General features: G+C 45.4%; 1 protein-coding gene across 2 annotated transcripts in view; it reads left to right on the top strand.

The window, feature by feature from the left end:
• The window catches only part of Impbeta11 (importin beta11), a 49,368-nt gene extending 32,742 nt beyond the window's left edge, over positions 1-16,626 (top strand). The window contains exons 20-26 of one of the 2 annotated variants that reach the window (XM_084594046.1): positions 1,256-1,336; positions 5,198-5,293; positions 9,181-9,291; positions 9,407-9,528; positions 12,564-12,656; positions 14,168-14,243; positions 14,588-16,626. In XM_084594046.1, the coding sequence (XP_084450172.1) occupies positions 1,256-1,336; positions 5,198-5,293; positions 9,181-9,291; positions 9,407-9,528; positions 12,564-12,656; positions 14,168-14,243; positions 14,588-14,845 (837 nt within the window). In that variant the 3' untranslated portion in view covers positions 14,846-16,626. Of the gene's footprint in view, positions 1-1,255; positions 1,337-5,197; positions 5,294-9,177; positions 9,292-9,406; positions 9,529-12,563; positions 12,657-14,167; positions 14,244-14,587 lie in introns of both variants that reach the window. The other variant, XM_084594045.1, reaches the window with a different exon arrangement.
• The last annotated feature ends 8,758 nt before the right edge of the window (positions 16,627-25,384 follow it).

Raw genomic sequence — 25,384 nt, 5'->3', positions numbered from 1 at the left:
GGGGAAGCCATAAGCACTTCTACAGAATGAAAACATGCGTTCAGTTTTATATTTATTTCTATATTTTCAGTTAATACAATAATGCAATAATACAATAATAATATTTATTTCTATATTTTCAGTTAATGTATAATGTAGTACCTGATGCTTATAAAGTACTGCTTAAGATTGTGTTTAGGACAAGATGCTGTAGTTTTCTAGATTCGAGTCAGAATTCTTTTTTTTTTTTATTGGTTATTTTGAATTTTGGTTGATTTCAAAATAATATGGAGAAAGAACAAACAAGTCTAGAGCTTCCAATTTATGCACCAGTAGAGAACTAGGCCTGGATAATACAGAGAAAATGTTTCAGTGGCAACACTTTACCATGCCAAAATATAGGGCTGAATTTTGACAATTTTCAAAACCAGTGCTCAGTTTTATACTTATTTTTATAATTTCAGACAATATAATGCAAGCACTTTTTTAGTCCGTAATATTTCTGAGATACTGAGGCTTCTTGGGAGGGATTTTCATAAATATCGCTGACAATGTTCGTTTTTTTTTAAATTAGAATCAAATTTGTGCCTTTTTGGCTGTTTTCGAATTTGGCCGAATTTGTTGCATTGTGGAGGACACATCTAACAGTCTAGAGCTTCCAATTTTGCTTGAAATTAACAGAAAAAGATTTACTGCTAACAACATAACAAATCATGCCCATATGTAAGGTTGAAAATTCACTTTTTTGTAGCGCGTTGCTTCTGGAGCAATGTTTACAATTTTTTACTAAATCAACTGCAACAATAAAACAGGATTTAATGATTCCCATAAAAGTAAAAGCTGCATAGATTTAGTGGATAAATAAGAATGGATGACAAATTTTTACTGCGCTAGCTACAGGTCTCCAAATTTGCAACTTTTTGAAATGGCAAAAACGGAGTACTATTCCACCTGTGGGGGTAGACAATTTTTTCCAACAAAACTACGCCGTATCTTGCAAAAATAAAGTCCATTACTTGGTGTCGAGACATTTGCCCATGAAAACAAAAACTGATCATGAGACCTTAATTACCGTTCTCATCTGAACACAACCTTATGCATCAAATCAGAAGGTAGTCTAAGAGCAAGTGATGTTCACATTTTGTTTAAGCCTGTTAAGGTTTTAGTATGGAAAATGTCAGCGCTCGCCTCTTCGTTTTGTATGAGCGGGTGCAGTGAAATGAGCCCCCTGTGAATTTTTTGCCATTGTTCCTTTTTGTTTTCCTCCTGTTGCTAGACTTACGGCGACAGGCTGCTGAAGGCCACAACGGACCTTGTGAATGACCTGAACCGCGAAGGCATGCTCTTTGTCATGAGGGTAAGCTTGTCACTTTGTTGCTCAACAAAGCAGGGTTTGATTTTGTGCCAACCTCAGTAATATATTCACTTTTTGCACAGTTTCCCTGTTGTATGTTCCCAAAATTCTTAGCACTAAAAATGGTTCATGGAGTGATATTGCCACCAGGTCAGTGTGTTGCTGGTTAAAGGAGGCATGGCTCTTAAAGTTATTTTTCCAATTTTTGACCAAATTTAATAAAACCTGGAATTCTGATTCAGTTTTTTGCGCTGATTTAAAATATGTAACTATTTTTCCAATTGACCAATTAGTTCAAGAGGTAGTGAAGTTAATTGTTCATAATTTGCAGCCACACTACAAAATATTCACAACGGCACATTTGCTAGATACTAGAAAGCGAATACAATGTTAGAAGCACTTTTTTAATATAGCAAATATTAGCAGTGTTATAGCAGTTCAAAGTTTTTCAATTTTGTTCTAAATCAGACAGGCCATCCACATTTGGAACAGTGAACTTTGAACTGCTATAACATCGCTAATATTTGTTATATCAAAAAAGTGCTCCTAATCTTGTACCATTCATGCTTTCTTGTACCATGCTTTCTAGTACCTTGCAAAGTGTCCGTATAAATTTTTTGTAGTGCGGTTATTTTTTAATTGCTCCCGCAAATTATGAACAATTAACTTCATTTATCTTTTGAACTAATTGGCCAGGGCAAAAATAGTTACATATATTTGAAATTGGAATCAAGAGTTTGACGGAAGCCCGTCTGGTCGGGATGGGACATGACGAAAAATAAATGACACCGACCAAAAAAAGAAAGATGGAATGACGTTTCGGCTCCCACACGGGAGCCTTGTTCACAGTCTAGATTGTGAACAAGGCTCCCGTGTGGGAGCCGAAACGTCATTTTATCTTTCTTTTTTTGGTCGGTGTCATTTATTTTTCGTCATATTTGAAATTGGTGCAAACACCTGAATCAGAATACCAGGTTTTATTAAATTTGGACAATAATTAGGAAAAATAACCTTAAAAGCCATGTCCCCCTTTAGCATCATTTCCTGCCAAGTACATTCATAATAACTCCTGTGGGTATGATATATTTAGCAACTGACAAAAGGCACATTAATGTAGGAGCGGCAGCACATTATTTGTGGTGCATGAAATAAAAAAAGAAAATACTTTATGTTACTCCCGGCTGCATCCGGTTTCCATACAGTTTTTTTGTTTCATTGTCTACCCATGTACAGTCAAATCTCTATATAAGGAATCCCGCGGGACCGCGAAAAATCATTCATTATTTTGAAGTGTCGTTGTAATGAAAAAATCTGCGATTATAAGCCAGTGGTCAAACCTAGGTATGAAAATGGTGTACCTTGGCAGTAGGCACGTGTGTAGACAAGCAAAACCTGAAGTGAAAAGGTTGCACTAACTCCAAAGCTGATTTATTTGAAGAAATCCATTATTTTCTTCTGCCGCATGCAGCAAACATGACCGCGCACTACATTACACCACTACAGCACATACACCTTCCGCTTTCCGGAACACCTCATCGCGTGCGTGATTGCACCGAGCAATGAAAGTACGGATTTTGTCCATGTGCAAAAAAAAAAAAAAAGATCAGAGTTTTTTATGACCCCATCTTCAATGCTCCCTGTGCTTTGAAAATCTTGTCTCGGTCTTTCATAATGATCGCGGCAGTCGATGGGGCAATGCTAGCTGTCTGTAGAGGCCGAATCGCTTTTTCCCTGCATCGATTTCTTGCAGTGAAAGCAACTGCGTTCATATCTTCTTGGCACTTCGCTGCCTAATATCATCGCCAATCTCTCACAAACTTCGCAATAAGTTAATCAGCGGCAAAAAAAAAAAAAATACCGTCCCGCACACGCGAATGCAGGAACGACCGAGTCGCGTACGGCACACAACACAGGAAGAAAAAAAACGCAGGCAGCTAGGCCTGCTGGCTACTGCGTAATAAACCATAGCTTCATGGTGGCGCTAGGAGCTAGTCCTAGATGTCCTGATGATGATAGCTACAGCCCACAGACCATACACACAGAAATGGCGGTTTCTGTTTCGTTTCACGCGAGAGTTGCAAGCTGCGGTGCTGTTAATTTTAGCCAGATTCGTAATACTGATGTTCCAAAATTATAGAACAAGAAATAAAATATGTTCGTTATTCTGAAATATACGCTATTTTGAAATTCGTAATTCTGAAATAGTTTTACATTGAAAACATGGCAAATCTGCCGGGGATTCTTAAAAAATTCGTTAATTTGAAAAGTTTGTTAATGTGGTGTTCGTAGTAACAATATTTCACTGTAGGCACCAATTTTTTCATGGTTGGTGTGTACTTAGAATAGCACTGTGGCAAAATATGCACTGAAATTTAGAATGTATCTTTTTAAAACGGCGATAAGTGTGGCCTGGTGTTTCTTTGAGTCACAAAAGCTTCTCCAGCAGTCCAACATGCTGTTACGTATGCTCCACTGGTTCATAGTATGGTCGTTGAAGCTGGGCAGCCTGTGCACCGTTGCACAGCAAACTGTGCGCCATTGCAGATGACAGCGCAGATGATGCCCCAGACGCCGGGGTTGCTCACGCGCAGGCGGCAGAGGTGACCAGGGTTTCGTCTGCATGGTGCGAGCTACTGCAATGGATGAGGTATCATCTATGCTGTCATCTACAATGGTGCATAGTTTGTTTTCATTACTCTGTCATGCCTTTTTGCGTAGGACAGCTAGGCTGTCCAGTATCAACGACTGTACTATGAACCAGTGGAGCACACTGACAGCATGTTGGGCTGCTGGAGACGCTTTTATGATTCGGAGAAACACCAGCATACACTTATCGCTGTTTTAAGAATATAGATTCTAAATGTCAGTGCGTATTTTGCCACGGTGCTCTTTAAAGTAGACACCAATTGAGAATGGCTGCCCACATGGGTAGACAACGAATTGGGAAAATTTTTGGAGAATATCTCTAGGCATTGCGTTCTTGTCCTGTGCCGGAAATCGGGTGAAATCTGGGGTAACAGAAGGTAATGTTGTCATGTTGTCATTTTAGGCAACGTTTATCAACATGTGAAGATAATAGAATGCAAATTCATACAGCGTTAACAGTATACACGATTTTACAAAGGGGTGAAGGGTGCTGTCTTGCTGGGGAGCTGGGCTGCTTTCGTAGCACAGAAAAGTGCTGATGACTTCCCCCCATAAGAGCCCAGTCAAACCGGTTTCTCCTGGGGTCGTAAAATGATCTATAGATCCCTTCTGGCATAAAAGCCATGGCTAATGAGTGTGTCCCGAAGCCTCTACTCCTCGGGCGTCTAGGTCAGAGTGGATCGGAGCACCTTCAGGCATCGACTGCTAAAAATGCAACTCCCACATACAAGCTTCCTCCCTCCAGATGCCTCACTCCACCAGAAAGCTTGTGCAACAACGGAACGAAAAAGTGGTGAAATCAAATCCACCACACACGCAGTGAGCAAGTGATCAACGAAAATGTACAGCCAGTACTGTTAATGCAGGTTTGTCATATGAAATTGTATGATTGCCTACGCATTTTTTAATTTCTTTTTGATGAAAGGTAGTTTGACACAATGCAGAACAAAAACAACCTTTTTGCCACCAGTGGTGTTTGAACCAACTGCCTCCGGATATTACATGCAGGGCTGTAGGAATTGAGCTAGAGAAGTCTTTATTACGCCATTGCTTAAACTGTTTTCCAGACAAACGGGTCACGAGCCTTTTCTGCTTTTGCCTGCATAATCATCTCATTTCAAGGAACTGGTTTGCATTGCATATGTACAACATAACAAATCCAATGAACTTAAGGAGGCATGCCATCTTTCTTTCTTTTTTTTTTTTTTTTCTTTCCAGATGGTGGAACTTGTGATCAGGGTCTTCCCCGAACAGGGCCCACAGCTCTTCTACCCTCTTCTCGTTCATGCTTTGGATGAATGCCTAGAAGGGGAGGTGAGTTTCTCATTTGGCTGAATTAGACTGAAGGTTAGCTGAAGCTATGGTTGTTTGGTTATGGTAACACATGTACAGCCATGGACAAAAGTTAACACTCTCCGACTTGTCAAGGCACTTGCCATCAGGTACATTCAATGCAGCCTTCTCTACTTCCACTTAACCAAGACCAACAGACACAAGGCTGAAGTCCTCACCCCATACTGTCTTCAAAACTGCTCTTGGACTTCCCTTGTGCACTTTACCATTTTGAATGGTCATACAGTGCATGATTGTGACTAAATTGGGGGGAAAGGCTAGACTTCTGCGGTCCATCTTGTGTCAGCACAGCTTGGAGCAGTTGGGGAAGGGTGCAAGGGAACACAGAAACTACGGTAGACACAGGCCAAGCAGTCCACACCGAAGAGGATTGGCAGTGAGAGAATGGCCACAGGGGTGGCACAAGTCTGGTAGGGCAAAAGGTAATCGAAGGAGACGTAGGTTAATCCAGCAGGGCATGAACCACCACGGCACAGCACACACAGACGCCACTACCAAGTTGCGGCGGCAGCAAAGACGGAGCAGGAGCGGCGAAAAAAAAGTCCACCGTCTCCAGCAGCGAGGGTGGGACTGAGAGCCCCCTCTGGCCATGAAGCGATGATGTGCCATCACCAAATAGCACCACACTATGACGCCAGTAAACGGGCCAGGGAGACTCCGTGAAGAGGCTAGAGGTCACCCACCGCACCAGGTCCATCCGCCACAACCTCCACCCAAGGAGGCAGGACAGCGCTGCCAGGCAGTGTCGGATCAGAAGAGCTAGGTGCTGTGCAACGTTTTAGCAACTCCGAAGGAAGAAAGGCATGTAGAGACATGGAGAAGGGTCATAAGGAGATGAGAAGGGGCTACAGCATAATGGCAGCGACAGCGTGACAAGGGGGCTCCACGATGCCCAGAGCAGCAGGGAGGGGGTCTGAGGTGAACAGAGAGCGAAAGGAGCCTTTGCAGAGGAGTGCGCGCAGATGGCGGAGGTTTGTAGGAAGGGCCTTTAATGAAATCCATGATGTGGTTCTCCTCTCATCATAAGGCTTATACTTGCTTTCTTTGTCTGCTGGAAGGACCGCCGCCCTATAGCACATTGAGGACCCCTTGGCAACCCAGACACTCGCCCTCTCAGTCCACTATTTTCACCCAACCACCTTCGCCTAAGCGCTGTCCCTAGACACATGCAGCATTAAGTCCAATAGCTTAGGAGGCAAGCCTGGCTCTAGCATCTGTGAAGAGAGTGCAGACAAGGTTTCATAGCTGTCCACATCAACATTACATCCTATGTGCACCTGTGCAACCATAGTTTCAACACCCCACTTCTGGCAACCTCTTCCCATACCCATACCCGTCCGCCGCTGAAGCGATCTCCACGGACTGGTCAACGTCCTCTCAAACCACGCCCACATATTGACCGACTCTCAAGCCGCCTGTTGAACATATACAAACAGTCGTGTCCTACGACAAGTGCTACGCATCCTGGGGAAATTCTGTCCACGGCTCCCTGGCTACGAGGACATTGCCGAGAAAATCTGGATGGACACCCTAGCTCGTGAACATACTCGCCGTGTGTGGCCATCATCTTCTGCACTGTGCCCCTTTTGCTCCCACTTTGTCCCCTGGCTCGACACATCTACCCTGAGCCACGGCTAAGCGAGATACGGTTTCTGGGTAGAAGCAGTGATCAGAAGACATGCGAACTGCTTGAAGTGTATTTTATAACAAAATGGGGGTGGGGTGTGTTAGTGACACGTCTGTGGCTCTGTTGTGGACAGAGATGGGTTATCTTAAACGGTTTCTGCTAAGGGGGCACTGTTTGGTCTGTGCATGCGTGTTTTTCGCTATATATTGTTGATCTTCCCTCGGCAGTAAACTAGATGCAGTAGTGCCAGTTTCGGGTTTTTCTGGGTATCCTTTGTACGTGTTTGATTGTGCTAAAAATGCCATCTGAATCCGAAAACCATCTAGCCCGTCTAGAAGTTCTTCTAAAACCTTAAAATGGTTACTTGCAGTCTTCACCCTGATACAAGTAAACATCAACAATAAGGAAAGTATGCACTGGCACTTTTTCACAGCTGACAGCTTTTATTTTGATTATGAAATCTGGAAAACAGTGGGCCCGTTAGCAAGGGCATTTTGAATATCCTGTAGGTTTCTTTTTGTCTTCCCTTCATTTATACAGTCCATCTCAATATTGCTAATTTTTCATGATGCAGCATTGTCTTTGAGCAGGCAGTAGAGCCTGCTCATAGCGAAAATGATCTTCACATTTCATTTGTTCATTATATCCAGGAGTTTGTAGTCAGTGGACTAAATGTGCATAGAGGGGTTTCGTAAGACAGTTAGAGGTGTTCACAAATTTCTGGCATCGGTTAGCACATAATTGTGTTGTTCCCTGTTACTGCCTTGCACCGTGCTCATGCTGCTTAGGAAACAAGCAAAGAAGTAGTATAGTCGAACCCGTATTATCGAACTCAAAGGATATCACTAAATAGTTTGGTATGTGATAATTCAATATACAGAAATCGGCTTGAGACACCACTTGCGATCGTGAAAAATGACTGTATTTGCCATGTAATCAACCCACTCGCATAATGAATCTACTCTCCACTTTTGCCCCCTAGAATTAAAAACAAAAAACTAAAAAGGCGTTCGGTGCCGCGTCTCATCGTTTCAACCGTCGCATCCACAGCTCATTTATTGGCAGTGTGCCAAGATGCTGCGCAGCGTTAGCGTCACAGCATGTTTATCTTTTGACTTTACTTTTCATAGATTCTGCAATGGCAGGGAGTGAACTTGGCAGAGTGCCCTTGATGGCTTGATTGCAGAAGCCTGGTTCAGTTTATCGCGCCGCGCTTGGGGCGGGCGTAGTCCACTGCCATAAAATTATTGAAAAGCGTGATAGCTGCAAATGCCGTTCGAAGCGAACATTGCTAAAAGCCGGTGTCATGATTGCAGCGGACTGCATGCTTTCGTTGATTCATAGATGCAAGAATCAACGACTCTCGCAAAAGAAAAAAACAAAATGCTGCTTCTTAACATCCGCAGCCACCAATGCATACGCTACATCGCACATTCAGCACAACGGCAAGGATGAACGACTCTCACCTCTGAAGCCGCCGTAGCTTACGCACGTTCAGCACGACGACGCGAGACACGCATCGCACATCAGCCGCCGCGCGCAGAACGTTCACAACACACTCTGGAGAAGCGTCTGCCACGGGCTGAGCTGGCTTGTCCGCTCGTGCGTAGTGTGTGCTGCTGCGAATGAAGACCAGGAAAGAGAGAGGAAGGGGAGAGAGAAAGTTCGGCAGAAGAGTGAGCACACCCTTGCACTTCGCTCTATCACGTTTTTCCCCTTGCATTAGTTCCCTCTCGTTCCTTCACACACATGGCTTGCAAATGTCACGTGGCAAACGATCACCGCAGATGCGTGCGCCTTTGGGGAAAGGGCTCGGCGTTGCTCTAGACCAGCTGTCGCCTAACTGTGCCCTCTCATTCCTTCCGCGCGTGGCTTGAAAACGTCATGCAGCAAACGGCCGAGGGTGATGCGATCGTCTTTGGGGAAGGTGCACCGTCCAATGCGTAGTGCGAAGTTCGATATACGACGCAGCTTTTCTATACTTTTACACAGGATTTTCAAGAGGATATTCCGTGAGTTTGATATAACTAAAATTCGAATTATCCGGGTTCGATATATCTGGATTCAACTGTATACCAATTAGCCGAAGTTGCGAAGGCATGGCAGTACTTGAACCTGTGTAAGATTGATGTTTGTGCTCTTATTCTTGCATTTCTTTTAATTGTCAACTCCTCGTCTTGTTTTGGTCATGCTGCAAGGTGCTTGGGTTTTTTTCCAGAAGGCTTCCATGCTGACGTCAGTCTGCCTGTCCATCATTTCTCGTGTCATTTTACACTGCAAGTCTTGCTTTACCAAGCTTCTTCAAGAAGAGGCACAGGGCAAGGGTTGTGATGTGAGTTCTTGCCACATCCTTTCACCTTCTTGTGTTCCCTTTTTTCTTCACTCTGTTTCCCTCTGCTTTTGTTTTACACATTCTGGACTTCTGAGTGTCCATCTCACATGTGCAGGCAGAGGAAGTATTTGGGAACCTGCTGGACAAGTGGATTGAAAAGATGCCTCTTGTAAACCCCATCGAAAGGGAGAAACTTTTGGCCCTTACGCTTACCTCCATACTAACATCTAATTCAAAGTAAGTTTTGGTGGTGTCTTAAGTAAAGCCTGCCTTCCTTCACTGAGATTTTTGTTACGTGTTGTTCTCACCTATTTCATCTGTTGAAATAGTACCATTAATAGAATCATTTGCATAGAGTTTATATGTATTCATTAGCACTCCGTGTGCTATAATTTGTGTGGTAGAACTCTCTCGATGATGTGAACTTCATGTGGTCACAAGAAATATTCGTATATCATCTGAAATTTGTATCATTCAAAGGTAATGAAATCCATGCATTCACAGACATCTGTCTGGGGTGGATGAAATTTATGCCCGCGTGCCGTTGCTCACAGTGTGGTTTGTAGCACGCTATTGACAGTCATGCTTCAGTGATGTGTGAGCATGCTTGGAAGACCATATTGTACACAGTACATTCTGGCCTGGGAATTGAAATACAGATATGTAGTGCTCATGACATTGAGATTCTAACCCACAGAAAGAAAGTATGTTCTCTTTTTCTATTTTTTAGTTGGTTCCCAAGCGCTGTGCATGGCTTGGTCCATCACAGTCTGTCGTGTCTTGCCACTGGGAGGCTCAAAATTAACTAGCAGTGTTTGTGGTATTTTCAGAAGTGAACTGAACGAACACCAAAGTGAAGAGTGAGCTAGCACTTAGTGTGCAAACTTTACCGAACAGAACATTTTAGTTCCAAGCATCTGTAGGTTGTGCAAAGCGACGTCTTATTGTAGCAACCGCTTTAACTTAGAAGTGTTTTCTCAGATTTTGGCAGGATTTTCAGAATGAATGTTTTGTTTTTGTTGTGGTTTAGCACAACTGATGCTGAGCTATATTTTAGTTCCAAGCTGTATCAGCATTGCTGAATCTTTTTGTGGCCGCAAATCTGCATATGTGTGATTCTCACTCTTTAGTCTGCGTCATAAAATTCAAAAGTGAATACAGTCGTGCCTCGTTAATATGGACACTTTGGTTCCCAACCAAAACTGTCCATAAAGCGAGTCATCCATAATAACGAGTCATGAATAAAAACAAAAATGATTTTATTGAGAAAAGAGAATTGTAATTAACGACTGCTTTTGTACATAACGGTGTGCACTGGACTCAAAATTTCACAGAACACCGGCACATTTGAGTGCATTATCCTTGTCATTGTTGTCTTCGAAAAATTGTAGTGCAGCCTGAGGAGACTCGCTTACCATGACACCCGTGATGTTGGGCTTTGTGTTGGTCGAACTTTCGAGCACGAACTCCCCACAGGGCGATGAATCAGCGTCTGATTCTCTACTCACCGCCACTTCCAAAATGTGCTCTTCACTGAGCTAAGTAGCCGCTAAGTAGCTGCTTGAGATTCTCCTGAGGCGAGGAAACAGCTGAGCTGTCGATACTAGTCCCTCGCAGCTTGGATTGACTGAGATGGCTTTTGCCGCTTGTATTCACAGATTTCTTCGCGCCTACGTTCAGCTCTGTTCTTTTGCGTTTAACTCCCGCCATGCCAAACGCCAGACTCAAGTTCAGGGCTACAGGCTCCTGATGCTGTGCACTTTTTTGCCTAGTTAACCTTTCTGCCTTCCCGTTCTTCTGATTCCTTTTTTTTTTTTTTTGCCTTGTACTGTTTCTGTAAGAAAGCGAAGGAGTCAAGCTGGCAAGCTGCTATGCAGAGGGCTATCTAACATCCCATCTTCTTGGCGCCGTTTTTATGTGTTCCCATAAAACAAACACTGCAAGCTGAAGTACAGTTTAGAGCGACGGCTAGCCGACTACGAAGAGCTCAGACCTTGTCAAGGCCGCATCGTTGACTCAAAGCGGAGCCGACAGACGGACCGCCTAGTGTGCAAAGTTTGGCCGTTCGACAGCGCAACAAGGACGAAAACCAGGAGCATGAGAGGGAAGAGCGTCCAGGACGGGACGCCCGGTCCGGGTTGCGTGTTCGTACGTCGCCTATTTTGTCGATGTACTTTGTGAGCGTGTCTTAACTCTCACCGAAAAGCGTTAACAGTTTCATGGAACACACATTGCGCTTTCGGAAGGAAAACTTCAGTTCCCACCGCCACTGTAGGCACTTGTCTTTTTTCCTGTCATTTCTTTTTTACGCTTTTACCGGCCTCTCTGTTCACGTTCAGCAGAATTTATTGCAACCACATGTTGCTGTTTTCCCGACTGCGGCGGCACTTCCGCTGCACCCAGAAGCCTCCTGGTTCCCCCTTTCGGGGTCTTTCTTACGCTGGTCCTCGGTTTGCTGTGTACGCTCCTCTCCGCTCTTGCGCTCCCCCCCCCCCCCCCCCCCCCCCCCTTCCTTAAAACGGCGACACGCCGGCTTTGGTTCTTTCCAATCCCACAGGACTCGTTCAGGCATCCCGCCATATCGGCTGTCGCGTAAGTTCGCGGGCGGCGCGCCCTTCTTTAACTTGCGTTCGACTACTCTGCTTTTTTTCAAGCACTGTCCATATTAACGAGACAAAAATACATGGGCCCAAGCGGGGTGCGTTCATTCTTCCCCTGTCCATTGTCCAGACAGCGAGTTTCCATATTAACGAGGCATAAATACATTGAAAAGGTTTCGTCCCCAGAAAAACTGTCCATAATTCGGGTCGTCCATATTAACGGGGGTCATATTAACGGGGCACGACTGTAATCCGTTTTCTCCTGCATGAGGTTAAAATGTTATGTTACCAGATTTATCGAATTTCTTCATTGTGCACATTGCAAAGATTGGCTGAACAGTTGCCAACTTGGAAAAGTTGCGTTCCTGCTAGATTTGCCATGTGTCACTTGAGGGATCTGTGATCTGGAACCTTTTGGGACGTTGAAGGACAAAGTTGCTTGTTGGAATCATTGGTTTAACCGTGAGCAACAACTCCGTGTCTGGCTTAACGTTGATTTGTGATGGGCTCACCTTGCAGGCTGATTCAGCAATAACTTTAATAAATGTTTTGGGACTGGGAGGAGCTGCGACGTTTTGCTTAAAATGTATTTGTACATATATATATGCTTGTGTGTTAGTTCCTAATGATTTAGTGCTTACGGCACACGCTTTTTCTTTCATGTTCACCTAGTGCCGTGTATGAGCGAATCTGCGGAATCCTCCTGTCCATTGTAGAAGTCTTGAATGATGTCACAAAGTGTGATAATCTAGGAGCCCAAGTGGAGTGAGTATGCACATGTTTTGGTCACGCGACACTGGAGAAGTTACAAGTTGCTGTGAAGTGTGATGGGACTAAAATAGAAATTATTGACCTTTTTTGAAATTTCACTAAGCTAGAAACCTAGACACACTTCTATGCTAGTTGAAGTCCAGGTCAGCAGATTGCTGGAAGGACACTTCAGGTATTTATTTGCGAGACCTATCCGTTTCATGGTTGCAGTAGGCTAAATAGGCGATGTCGAGGATATCATAGGTGATATTGATGCACAAGAAATACCAAGCTGTCATTTTTTTATGTCAATGGTAACAAGGTGTTGCTGGCTAGGTTTCATTTTCGTACTTGATTCTAACGTGCAAGTAATTTTGGGTGTTTTTTTTTTTTTTTTTTCTGGAAGATCGGCGCTCATTAGATTGTAGTCCCGTCATAGGTTGGTGTCATGAGGGGTACCTGACTCACATCATATCTGCTCGCATCTCGCATCCGCGCATAGCCACTCACTCACACACTCTTGTCCACACAACCACTCATTCACACTCACATCCACTCATATTCTTTCACACAACTACTTATCCACACTTACGTCCACTCACTCATGCCCCTAATGAGAGCCAGAGTGAATGGATATGAGCCCACTTATTGCCGATTTATGCAGTAAGGTATTTGGAAAGTTGGTTTCTCCTTTAGCTCACGAGCCTGGTGGCCGAGGCGTCTCTCATAGCCTGAGTCGCTTTGGTACGTTAAACTCTACAAACCGAACCAGAACTCATAAAGGAATCAGTTTTATTATCCTCATTACTTGTTGGCCTTACAATTTTACCTCTGTTGCTTTGCGATGTCATAGACTGCGTGCTTACCGCAATGTCATCACTCTACTTCAGATAAGTTCGTGTGGATGCCCCTGTTTTACTGTTGTTTTTTTTTTCTTTTTTAATTTAAAGAATGCCTTTACTGCAAAAAAAGAAAGTACAGTCATTTATGGGTAGCCTAATGGGGCTGCAGTTTTAGTTAACGGTATTCATGATTTTGCTATATGCAAGTTTAGTACTATAGTGGGATTGTACTGTATATACAACATCGGTTTGAACGAAACGAACATAAGAATGTTAGCTCCTGGTATGGTTTGTTAGCACTTCCTAAGAACTGTCTTCACACCTTCAGAATTAATATTGACTGCACCAGTCACCTGCAGTTTTGCTTTGTCATTTGCCTTTAATTTTTCTTGTTTATTTCATTTCATGCTGACTGCATGTTGTCTGCAGCTATTCAGCAGGCCCTATTAAGCTCATTTAGATACGTCTCTCGCTCTGCAGAAGCAGTCGTAAATTTTTGCTGTACAAAGTAGAAGGGTGGGTGTGTCGAATGCCTTTCATGATGACCTAGTGGTTACCAACTTTGCAAAGGCAGATAAAGTTTGTACTCACAAAGTCATCATGAACATGTATTTTCGGTCTGAACTTGGCAGTCCTTTTGGAATCATTTCAACTCAATTTTTGTTTTTCTTTTTTTGCTTCCAGTTCACTCGTTATGCTGGACAGTGAACCTATTCCTCCAAATGAAGAAGAAAGTGAACACGATCGTCGCAAGATAGAGGTAATGCTACTGTCACCAAAACCCTCAGACTGTGCTATAAGTTCTTTATTTTAATCTTGGTCATTAAGCAGGTCTTTTTAAGGACTGCTGTAACCATTGCTTCAGTCACCTTCACCAGTATGCCTTTTGCTGTTTGCTGGAAGCAGAATTCTTGCTTGTTGAGTGTCAGTATCATATTACTGATATGCTCCGATTTAAAGCAACTTAAGTTCTATTTGTTTGAGCTAGCACTTGCCGATTGACGTTGGCATTTACACTGTCATCGCAGTAATAGTAAGCAGTCTCTGGTTTGTAACTTGTGTACCTAGTTCGTAGCGTTTATGTTCTTTACACATTTTGCGCAGCTTTCCAGGCAGGACCCTGTGCACACAGTAGCCTTGCGCGACTACCTGTGCTCCCAGATGCGAAGTCTGAGGGAATCGTTGGGCGAGCAGAATTTTGAGGAGCTCATGGGGCAGGTTGATGTGGAGACGATGCAGCAGCTGAAGAGCTACCTAGAAGGGGGCGCCCAACCCAATGGAGGCACAGCCGCTGGTCCCGTGGCAACGGCTAACCAGGCCAGTACAGCTCCCCCTCACACTGCAAATGCCCACCCGACCTGAGTCGCAGCTCACCACCTCAAAGCTTCACCACTCTCACTCTCCACCTTATTTTTTCTATGACGAAATGGAAACAAAGAAAGCGGTTGTGTAACAAAGTAGCGTTTGAGGAGGATGCATTGTTAGCAAAATCTCGTACTGCCGGCTTTCTTTTGAAAGCCGTGGCTCGCTCTTGTTTTGGTAGAATGTAATTTGAGAGGGCTGCACCTGTAAATGTATCCTTTTTTTTATTTTGTCTTCTTCATTGTGTGCGGCACATTATTAACAAACGGCAACATCTGTGAAGTGCTGTGCTTTCGTAGGCCATGCAATATCCTGATGTTGTTTGCTGGAATTTGTCATTGTCGAGAACTTGATTCGATGTGTTTTTCTTTTTATCTGCTCTTAGCTGATAATCGGAATGAGCTTAAGTTGATTGCCTATTTTCTGAGTTGGCTTGAAAATGGTAGGTTCAACCCTCTCAGCAACTCTGACGAGAGCGTTTGCGTAAATAATACCCCAGGGGCTGTCATTTTGTTGCTTGACCAAGTGTTGGGACTGTAATCACTTTACACAAAAGCATATCTCGCACTTTCTGGCATATAATTGAGTTGCACGGCTTAAACGAAATTTTTTGCTCATGTTTGAGATGCTGTTGATGTACTCCCTTGTGTAATAATTCTGAAATGGCCTTCTTCTCTCTCGTGATTGTGGCCTTTTTATTTTTTCTTGCCTTGAAATTAGCATGTTTTGACGAAGGGAATACTTCCTAGTACACTGCAAATCAAAATCCACTTTTTTTCTAAAATGATTTTTTTGCTCAGGAACATTTTTCTAGAAAATAGATGAAAACCAAGTCTATGAATTTGGTTTACCTGGCAGATTTTTCAAATCATGAATTTGCCAAGCTGCTGTCAGCAGTTATCAATAATCGATACCAGCGATGTGCATAAATGATGCCGTTTCTAGACATTGCTTGCATCAATGATTGACTGTTGCTCCTTTTTGTTTTTTGGGTGCGGGCTGGTGTGCACTGGTTTAACTAATTAATTGTATAAAACACTTGGCATGCTCTCTGTGCTATACGTAGAAATTTGGGATGTGCGCATGTTTACACTTGATGCTTGAACAGAAATATGTATGTGCAAGATAGTATGTGTGTTGAACGCATGGCTTAAGGCCAGTTTAAAAGTTTTTGCTGTTTCTTTTTTTTTTTTTTTTTTTTTTTAGATGCACATAATTGTATTATACATGTACTTCATGAAATTTGGTTGTAGTACTACGAGGCAACCAATGTATCCAATGCCAGCATGTGACTAAAATTTTAGCTCTTTTTAAACTTGGTCCTGGGTGAATGCAAATGGTCTGATCTGAAAATGATTGACTTAGCAGAAGGGTCATCCCGTTCTATGTGGTGAAGAGTAGTAAAAAAAAAAAACAGGAATTATAATATGTAGCATGTGAAGTATATAAATTGAACATTTCGAAATCCTGTTTTACATCTCATGTCTTGCAGCCATTCTACACTGGTGTGCGATGTCTCATACTTTACTTTGTTTGTCAGCCTGCTTCATTTGCAAAAGAACTAGCCAGAATTGACACATTTTGCTTCATGTGAAGAATGAACTTGCTAGCCCTGGTTTAATTGTGTCTTCATCATTTACAACACGTTTTCCTTAGTGTGGCTGAGTGAGGCTTGCACCTTCCCTTTTTTTTTAATTTGTGCTCTTGTTTATATTGCTAAAGATGCTTGTTTTTGTTACATAAAAGCAGAGGCTGTTAATAAATGTTTCCCATGCCAATGCTACCTGCCTGTTGCTAACGTTGGCTCTGAACCCAATGCCAGTGACTTTGAACAGCAAGCTCTGCCTGTTGTGTAAGCACCAGCGATGCTGCAGCTGGACTATGAAACATTCTGAAATGGAATAAATCAGAGTATATCAGCCAGCAGGGTAGTGATAGTGATGCTAGTTGAGCAGTGATTGTTATTAGCAGCATTTTCTAGCAGCGGTGTAAGTGCCTTGAGTTGTGATTTTATCCCCGTTACACTGTCACAAGCATAGCTAAAGTGACCGTGTTTACAGCAAGAGGCATTGGTGGTTTCGACAGTGCATGTCTTCAGCCTCAGTGTGGTTGAAATAAGGCTTTAAGGGGTGTAAAGGGTGAATGAGTGCATATAAATACTCACAAAGTCTGGTTTCATGGCAGTGGACAAACAATGGTATCGCTAGACACCACAGCTGTTGTGGGGAGGATAGTGATGCTAGTTGAGCAGTGATTGTTATTAGCAGCATTTTCTAGCAGCTCCTCCTCCCCACAACAGCTGTGGTGTCTAGCGATACCATTCTGTTTGTCCACTGCCATGAAACCTGACTTTGTGAGTATTTATATGCTCTCATTCACCCCTTAAAGCCTTATTTCAACCACACTGAGGCTGAAGACATATGCTCCTTGAGGTAGTAGAAGCGCATTATGGTTTCACTCATTTTGCCTGGGTACAAGCTCGCAAGGTTGGTACAAGTTCGCGACCTCCGGCTCGATAACAGGATGCCGTAATTGCCTAGTGCCACATAAGTGACTGATTCAATCGTTTCCGTGGTGTGGCTCACTGTTTTGATGACGTCAGCAAAGCACAGACGCCAGCTTGTTCATCACCTTCTGCGTGTTTAGTTTTTTTTCCGCAGCGCTGGCCAAAGAAGGCGGCATCCACACACCTTCTCTCTCAAGGTCGGTGCGAGGAGGGAGGTAAGAGGCGCGTAAATGCGGAAGGCCTGGTGGGCTGAAGGTGGTGTGTGGCTTGTGAGGGCTGTTCTACTGCCTCGATCGTAACAACGGCAAACGCACTCACGGGCATGCCCTCTGATCCTTCACTTGTTCTGCGGGAAATGAAATTTGCAGTCATTTGCAGGAATATCGCAATCTTCCGCCTGCAGCGCAGTGAGCACCCGCGCGGGTAAGTGCGTACACAGACGAACACCGCTCGAGACAGAGTGCCGATAGCCCTCGTTCGCCGGTTCCTTTTTCTTTCCGTCGCCTCCGGCCTCTTCGTCTTGCGAACAGAACGGGCGGTGCGGCGGGCGGGTCAAAGTAAGAGGGTTATTCCGCTGATTGTATTTTTGCCGCCGCTCTTGTTCGCAGCGCGGCGGGCCCTGCTGTGCCCTCGCGTCCAAAGAAGTGGTCGAGGCCGGGCGTATTATGATCCGCCGCCGCTGCTGGTCTGCTGCTGTGTGCTGCCTCCGCAATTGCTGCTCCCGGCCCCGCGCACGCACACACAGGCTGGATGGAAAACTGAGTCAAGGAAACTTAGTCTGTATTCAACGCCTCCGTTCGCTGCTGCTGGGGCGAGTGAAGGAGGAGAAAGCGGGAAAGAGGAGGCCGCTGTCGAGAGCTTGCCTTATTTCCCATGTGGCCTCGGCTCCGCTGTGGCCCGAACCCAGCGCGCCGCAGACGGCTGCTGCGCTGGCGCTTTCCTTTCCAAGCCACGTTGTGTCTGTGTTGGCGTTTGAACGAGTGCGATCTCTGGTCGTAGCTCGGCATTCGGGAGTCCGTTCATCCGCGAGTACCGCAGGCAGCAATATGGAGAGCTCCTCACATTTATCTCGCACGGTTTGCTGGCAGGCTGAAGATCTGACCGAACGGCTTCCTCTGAGGTCTTACTTACCTCGGGCAAATCATCAGGCTATGCTAACTGGTCAAACCGGTGCTGCACACCTTGTTTCGCGCAGCGTGCGATCCTGCAGCCGCTTCGCTTCGGCTACGCCACGTTCTTGAAGCTGTGTAGTGGGCAGACAAGTTTTCCGTGAATGAAGAAAAAAAAAAAAGAATCTATCATGCCTCAGGGAAAATTGCGTTAAATCTGCTCGGGCAAGGTCTCGAGTGACGCTGTCACCGCGTGGTTGTTATGGTGTGCCTGTAGGGTTTAACTTCCCGAAGCGACGGGCTATGCCGTAGTGGAGGGCTCCGGAAATTTCAACCACCTGAGGCGCTTGCGGCCACCGCGGTCGGGATTCGATTCCGCGTACTTGGGTTCAATAGTCGAGCGTCCTAAGCACTGATTCGCCGTGGCTGGTCGCGTGCTAGTTCTGTCATACTTCAGAAGGCGCACAGCGTGCGTTGTGCTATGGAACCTATTTGCCCGAATATCTGCGAACAGTCCACGCTAAAATTAAGCACGTCAATTGTTTAGTTTGGTTTCTGGGGTTTAACGTCCGAAAGCAATTCGGGCTATGAGAGACGCCGTAGTGGAGGACTCCGGAAATTTCAACCACCTGCGGTTCTTTAATGTGCACCATTGCCTCTTCTCATGTGTGCACTGACACCGTACTAGCGTACCTCGATGCGCGCGGAGAGCTCGCGCATCGAGGCACCCTACGTCGCACACGGGCGGCTTGTTTTTCGCCTCCATCGAAAAGCGGCCGCCGCGGCCAGGATTCCATCCCGCGTCGTCAAGTTCAGCAGTTGAGCGCCCTAACCCCTGCATCACCGCAACAAGGCGCACGCCACTTGTAGTCTACGCAAAGAATGCAAGTAGATAGCAATCAATTGTACAACTCTGAAGACAGAAGTAGAAATTTTCAGCAATTTTTTTAGAATTTCAGCAGTAGAAATTTTCAGCTGGCGCACATCAGTAAACCTGCAAAGCTCCGGCGAGGGACCATATAATGCGATTCATCCGAGGTAGACCAAGCAGATCTAATTCAGTAAAATTGTATAATTTACACTAGCATTTCTTGTTATACTGGCACTTTGTGTTAACACTAAAAATGGAATGTTAAATGCATATATTTTTTTGCGATGTTTATTGCGTCAGGGTATAAAAATGCTATGAACGATGAAGGGTGTGGTTAAATAAATGAATAAAGGTTGGCTGATGCAATGAAGTCGAGGAGTGAACGATGATGTGGTCCCTGCGTCCAAGCCGCATATGACTGCGGATTATGGGGGGGGGGGGGAGAGGCCAGCTGCCAGCAGATGCCGGATCCGCGTTGGATTCAGCGCTGGACATTCCCACAGCAAGTGACGGATGTCAGCTTCTCTGTTTTTAGATTTGGAAACGGGGCACCCAGGGTGTGGGTACCAATGTCGAAATTGAGGCCACTTTCTGATCACTGCCGGTGTTAGGTTCTCTAATCCCCCAAAGCACCACCTCCTCTTCACAGGTTAGACCGCGGGGGGAGGCTTACCGTCGGAGGTGTACCTTTTTTTGTCAGAAGTAGAGCATTGTCCAATTTTATGAAGTTCGGCGTGGTTGAGGGTGAAGGCGGGTCGCAGAATCCGCCTGGCTTTGAGCACTTAAAAGATCACGTGGAGGCCGTTCAATACGAATTGGCTGGGGTATGCGCGCCGCTAGACTGTGTATGTTTTGGCAGATTTCTGTGCTACCCCTAACGCGCCTAAGTAGCTTTGTCACCTGGAGGGCATCAGTGCGTATGACAATACGGGCCGTGAGAGGCATTGGAATGACGGTCACAGATCGAATCGCCTCTTGCACTGCAAGCAGTTCCGCACAAAAAGAAGATGGAGGTTCCGGTAATTAAAACTTTGATGTCCTGTACAGTGAAGACTTACTAGGGCAGTGAACTGCAGCTGTCGCTTCGCAGGCTTGGATGCTTGCGTCAACGTAAATTATAATGGATCCTTGTGGTAAGCGGGCGTCTTGTTCCATAATTCGCTCGCGATGTGACGACGCCGTTTCCTGCGTTCTAGGCCGCCGTAAATCAGTTGGCTTTATCGCTCAGCTGTACAAAACGCCAAGGAGGAAGAACTGGCAGTGGCGGTGGTAGAAGTGAATGTGATGAAACATAAGCCCTCGGAGCGCGCGTTGCGTGAGAGAGGGTGCCCTTAAGCCTGCGTGTCACTTCGTTGCTGCACCAGTTCATCTGTTGTGTTTAGCTGCGCGTTTTCTTGGAGTACCACGATTGATGTGATGCGAGGGAGGCAGGTGATGACCCTCATTGCCTCTCGGTTTATAGCTTCAAGGCGATCCCATTGTGCCCTTGTCAAATGCTGGAATTTGGCTTGATAAACAAGGCGCGGTTGCACAACTGCCCGCACCAACTGTCTGCAACATCTGGGCGAGCGCCACCCGTTTTTGGAGCAATGCGTCTGATCAGACCCAGAGTCTATCAGACGCCTGCTCTTTAGCCTGAGACAGCCATGAAGTTCCACTTCCTGACTCATGAATAGTTAAACCCAATATGTTTACTGTTGAACTTTCCTGAAGCGGGGTTCCGGACAGATGTAGACGAATAGGTCTTGGACGGACGGACGGATGGACGGACGGACGGACGGACGGACGGATGGACGGACGGACGGACGGACGGACGGACGGACGGACTATTGGAGCATCCCCTTTGAAACGGGTTGCTATCATGCTCATTTTCCTCCCTATATCTTACTTATTATTTTATATTGCTTAACTATACCATCATTCTATTTATTGAATTTTTTTTCTACATTACAAACATTGTAACTTTTTTTAAGCCACCAATCTTCTAGTCGTTTTTTGCTAGCTTCCACCGCAGGTTTATTCACCCGGGCCACTGGTATCTTTAAACCCCAGAGCTTCTGGAAGAGAGACAGCGCCTGCATCGACTTCCGGATGGATACCATTACACTCGAGTATAATATGGTCAATTGTTTCAGTGCAGTTAACACATGCTGCTTATGCGTCATCTTCATTGTTGAATTTCTTTTTGTAGCTGCGTGTTCTAAAGCACCCTGATCTAGCTTCAAAAAGTAGGGCATTGCTTCTTGAGTTATCAAAGAAAACTTCCTTCCTGATCTGCCTTTTCCACTTTCGGTATAATTCCACACTCTGTTTCTTTTCCAACGAATTTATCCAATTTTTACCTTCTGTGTTTTTCACTTGTTGCTTAACGCTCTTTATTTCTTCGTCCTTGTGACCAGCATACTTACTGGTTAGTTTCCTAGTTCTTTTCCTCGATTGTGAGTCAACGCTTTTTGCCGCTATACAGCGCCCCCAGCGGTTGGCGACTGATATGAACGTAGGTTTGCTGGCGGAAAGCTCGAGGCCAATGGACGATGCATATGTGTACGCAATATCTAAAGCTGATTGAGTCAGTAGGTCGTTGTGCGTGCTCCACACCGTAATGTCATCAGCGGATAAGAATTTACCATAAGAAATTTCATGTAACCGCCATGCAAGGGAGATAAATGCAATAATAAATGATGTTGGTGACAACACTGATCACCGGGATACGCCGCGAAGAGGGACAAATGATCCTATTGCACCACCACTCAGGTGTATTGCAAATTGTCTACCTTTAAGGAAAGATTTTACAAAGTTGCGTACTATATGTGGTAAATGGAACTTGTCAATTGAATCCAGAAAGGCAGCATGACTGATAATACCATAAGCCTTTTCGACATCCATGGCGAGGACGGTGCGTACATCGTGGGGTGGCTCAGGAGAATAAACAACGCATCCGTAAAGGCGTCCCGCACTCGCCTGCCGCGAGGACTTAAAATGGAGGACCCCCAGTCAGGGTGAGGTACATTAGTCACCACACCAACGAAAACTGGACATCCACGGGCTCTGTTGTCTAACCTTCAGTAACCATCCCATGTTTATGCGGGAGGGAGAGCCACCGCCTGATCTGACATAGACTGGCACAACTACAACAGCTGCCTTACTAAACTTGACTGCCACTGCAACTACCTTCTGATATGGAGCACCAGTTTTTCAGAGCAGGGCGGGCCTGAGGAAACCGTGTGTCAACATACGCAGCCACCTTTTCCGGAGAAGTATCCGTGTGCACACGTCGGTTGCTCATGGAAGGAGACATGTATCCACTGAAACCGGGAATGGCTGGCAACGCGTAGGTCTCCCGCAGTAACAGGGCCCATACATGAACCTTGTTCTTGCGGAGACGGGATTTGAGCCCTCCGACCTTTGTGGAGAGCCCTCTAAAGTTCCACTGAAGCACACCGCGATAACTTGTAGTCACCATCTTGATTATAAGTCCAAGTGTCGCAAAAGCACGGATGTCAAGTTAGATAACTGAGTGACCATAAACCTCAGTAATGATGTCGAAGAGCTATCAGGCAGGGCAGCAGAAGACTTGTGGGAATCATTGAACGACAGAGGAGTATGGGACTTAATCGTAGGCGAGGCAGAATTTCTATTGGTGGTCTGGAATTCCGTTGCTCTCCTACGACGAGCAAGCAGTTCACGATGCTTGCGAAGCTTATAGACCTCCGCTAAAAGCCGTTCAATTTGATCGTCAACTGCAGTTACATCGTCATGCGGAGGTTCCGTCATGTTCTTCACGTTTGTACTCTGTGACGACGTTGTGTGCTCACTTAAGCGCTGTAAGCATGTGGCGTAGAGATTGCCGGGGGCTAGGTCTCAGATAGTTGTGGCCGTTCATCGTCGTCCAACTGCAGAGCCTCGAATCTGTTGGATGTCTGAAGCGGTGGGGAACTAACATGTTGAGACCGTTGCCTCTGTATCACACGACGGACCTTTTTAGTTGCTTGCTGTTTTGTTGGGCAAGTTGGAGAGATAATCTCATGGTCATTAGCCTTGCAAAGTCCGCACCGGTAGGATTCTCGCGTAGCTTCATCCGGTGTTGTAAAAGGGCAGGACCTATGCGTATGGCCAAGTCGGAAACAGCTATAACAGTAAAGAACACTCGGTTTATATGGTCGAGGGCGTAGAATGCAGCCATAATGGAATAGGCGAGTTGGGGGAGTCAGAGGGCCTTGCAAAGTGACGATGCAAGAGTGTCCCTTTCCCATGCGACGAGCTTGGACCACACGATAGGTAGGGCAGTAGAGCTCACGCTGAAGTGCAGCCTGGTCTTCCTCAACGTCTACTTTGTAGACAATACAGCGTTGTAGGTCAGAACCATCAACAAGATAAATCTGGATCGGCACCGAGTCTTCGCTTGTTACTGAAATACACAAGTGTTTGCAGACAAACTCGGGAGCCACACAGCAATGGTGTTCGACTTCCTCCTAGCTATGAGCTTATCGTTTAAAGTACACTTGCTAATGCTGTGTTCTGAATGTTGTGACAAATGACTTTTGCATTGTGTGCATTAATATACGTCAATAATTACGAACTTTAAAACTGAACGTTTTCTTTCTGATGTATTCGAAATGTTGCTATATATGTTTATGTCGTAATACGTACGTCATAACTGTCGTATATCTGTCAAGTCGTAAATATCACACGCGCTCATCGAACATCCCGCAACTCCCATCCTAATGCCGTCTACCCAGAGCAATCTCGCGCTGTAACAGCTAGGTCAGCAGTCCTTTTATCAGAACAGCCAATGACAGCAATGACCTTCTATCCGAAGTGACCACCATCACCAGTCACTTCAAATCTGCCACCGACGATCATCTGTATCTGCATTAATACTTGTAAGCCTATCCCAATTGTGGTCATTTGTTTGGTTTGGTTTTATGGGGATGTAACGTCTCAAAGCGATATAGGCTTTTGAGGAACAGTAAATAAATAAAAACATGTACGAATATATTGTAACGAGCAGTCTAAACAAATCTCACGTACCGGGGCCAGAATTCAAACTCCAAATTGCACTTCTTTGAAGGAATATGAATTACACCGCTTGTTAATTGCATTCATTGTCCTTTAATCCTTGTGCACTACTGGTGAGCTTGCGCGCTTTTTGCAAGGGTACAACCCAACCACAAAGCTGCAAGAGCAGCAGCATGGCTGACTTCGTATTCAAAATCCCTGTGAGTTCACTTCCTATCTGAAATGTGCTGCTCATGCTAGCAGTACCTCCAAATTTGGCCATGGCATGTGGTCTCGTGACGTCATACAAACCGCCAGCCAGTCGGCACCTGGCCATACGTCACCTGCCAGAGGCACGCTCATGATTTATTTAAGGACATATTTTTGCTTAATGAGACTTGTAATGTTATTGCATAAAAAGACGCACGCATATGCACGCTCGCGTGCGCGCGCGCGCACGCACGCACACACACGCTCACGCACGCACGCACGCACGCACGCACGCACACACACACACACACACACACACACACACACACACACACACACACACACACACACACACACACACACACACACACACACACACACACACACACACACACACACACACACACACACACACACACACACACACACACACACACACACACACACACACACACACACACACACACACACACACACACGCGCACGCACGCACGCACGCACGCACAAAAAGCCCTCCTTGTACCCAACCACCGGTCGCAAGCATTTGGATGAAAGGAACGCGACAGGTTCCGGCTTACATACAGACTGTTTCTTTTTCACTGGGCCAGTGAACGAATCTACACACTTCGAGACACATCTCGTACGCTCGTCCTGCTTTGCCTTTCTAAACACAGGTCTTCTAGCGGCCACTGCCGAGAGACGGCTTGACGTCGAACTTGGGTCCCAACCGGAGAACCGACTGTACGCAGACCGGAAAGGGGATCACAGAGAGGTTTAGAGGAGCTGAGGAGAGCATCAACACTGGGAAGTATTCCACTCACCAAAGAACCCGCTTTCAACGTATA

Source organism: Amblyomma maculatum, chromosome 2 (assembly GCF_055883805.1).
Source record: "Amblyomma maculatum isolate TAMU_Amacu chromosome 2, ASM5588380v1, whole genome shotgun sequence".
In the NCBI taxonomy this organism is placed as follows: Eukaryota; Metazoa; Arthropoda; class Arachnida; order Ixodida; family Ixodidae; genus Amblyomma; species Amblyomma maculatum.
The sequence above is the reverse complement of the archived record's forward strand: the minus strand, read 5'-3'. Positions and strand labels throughout refer to the sequence as shown.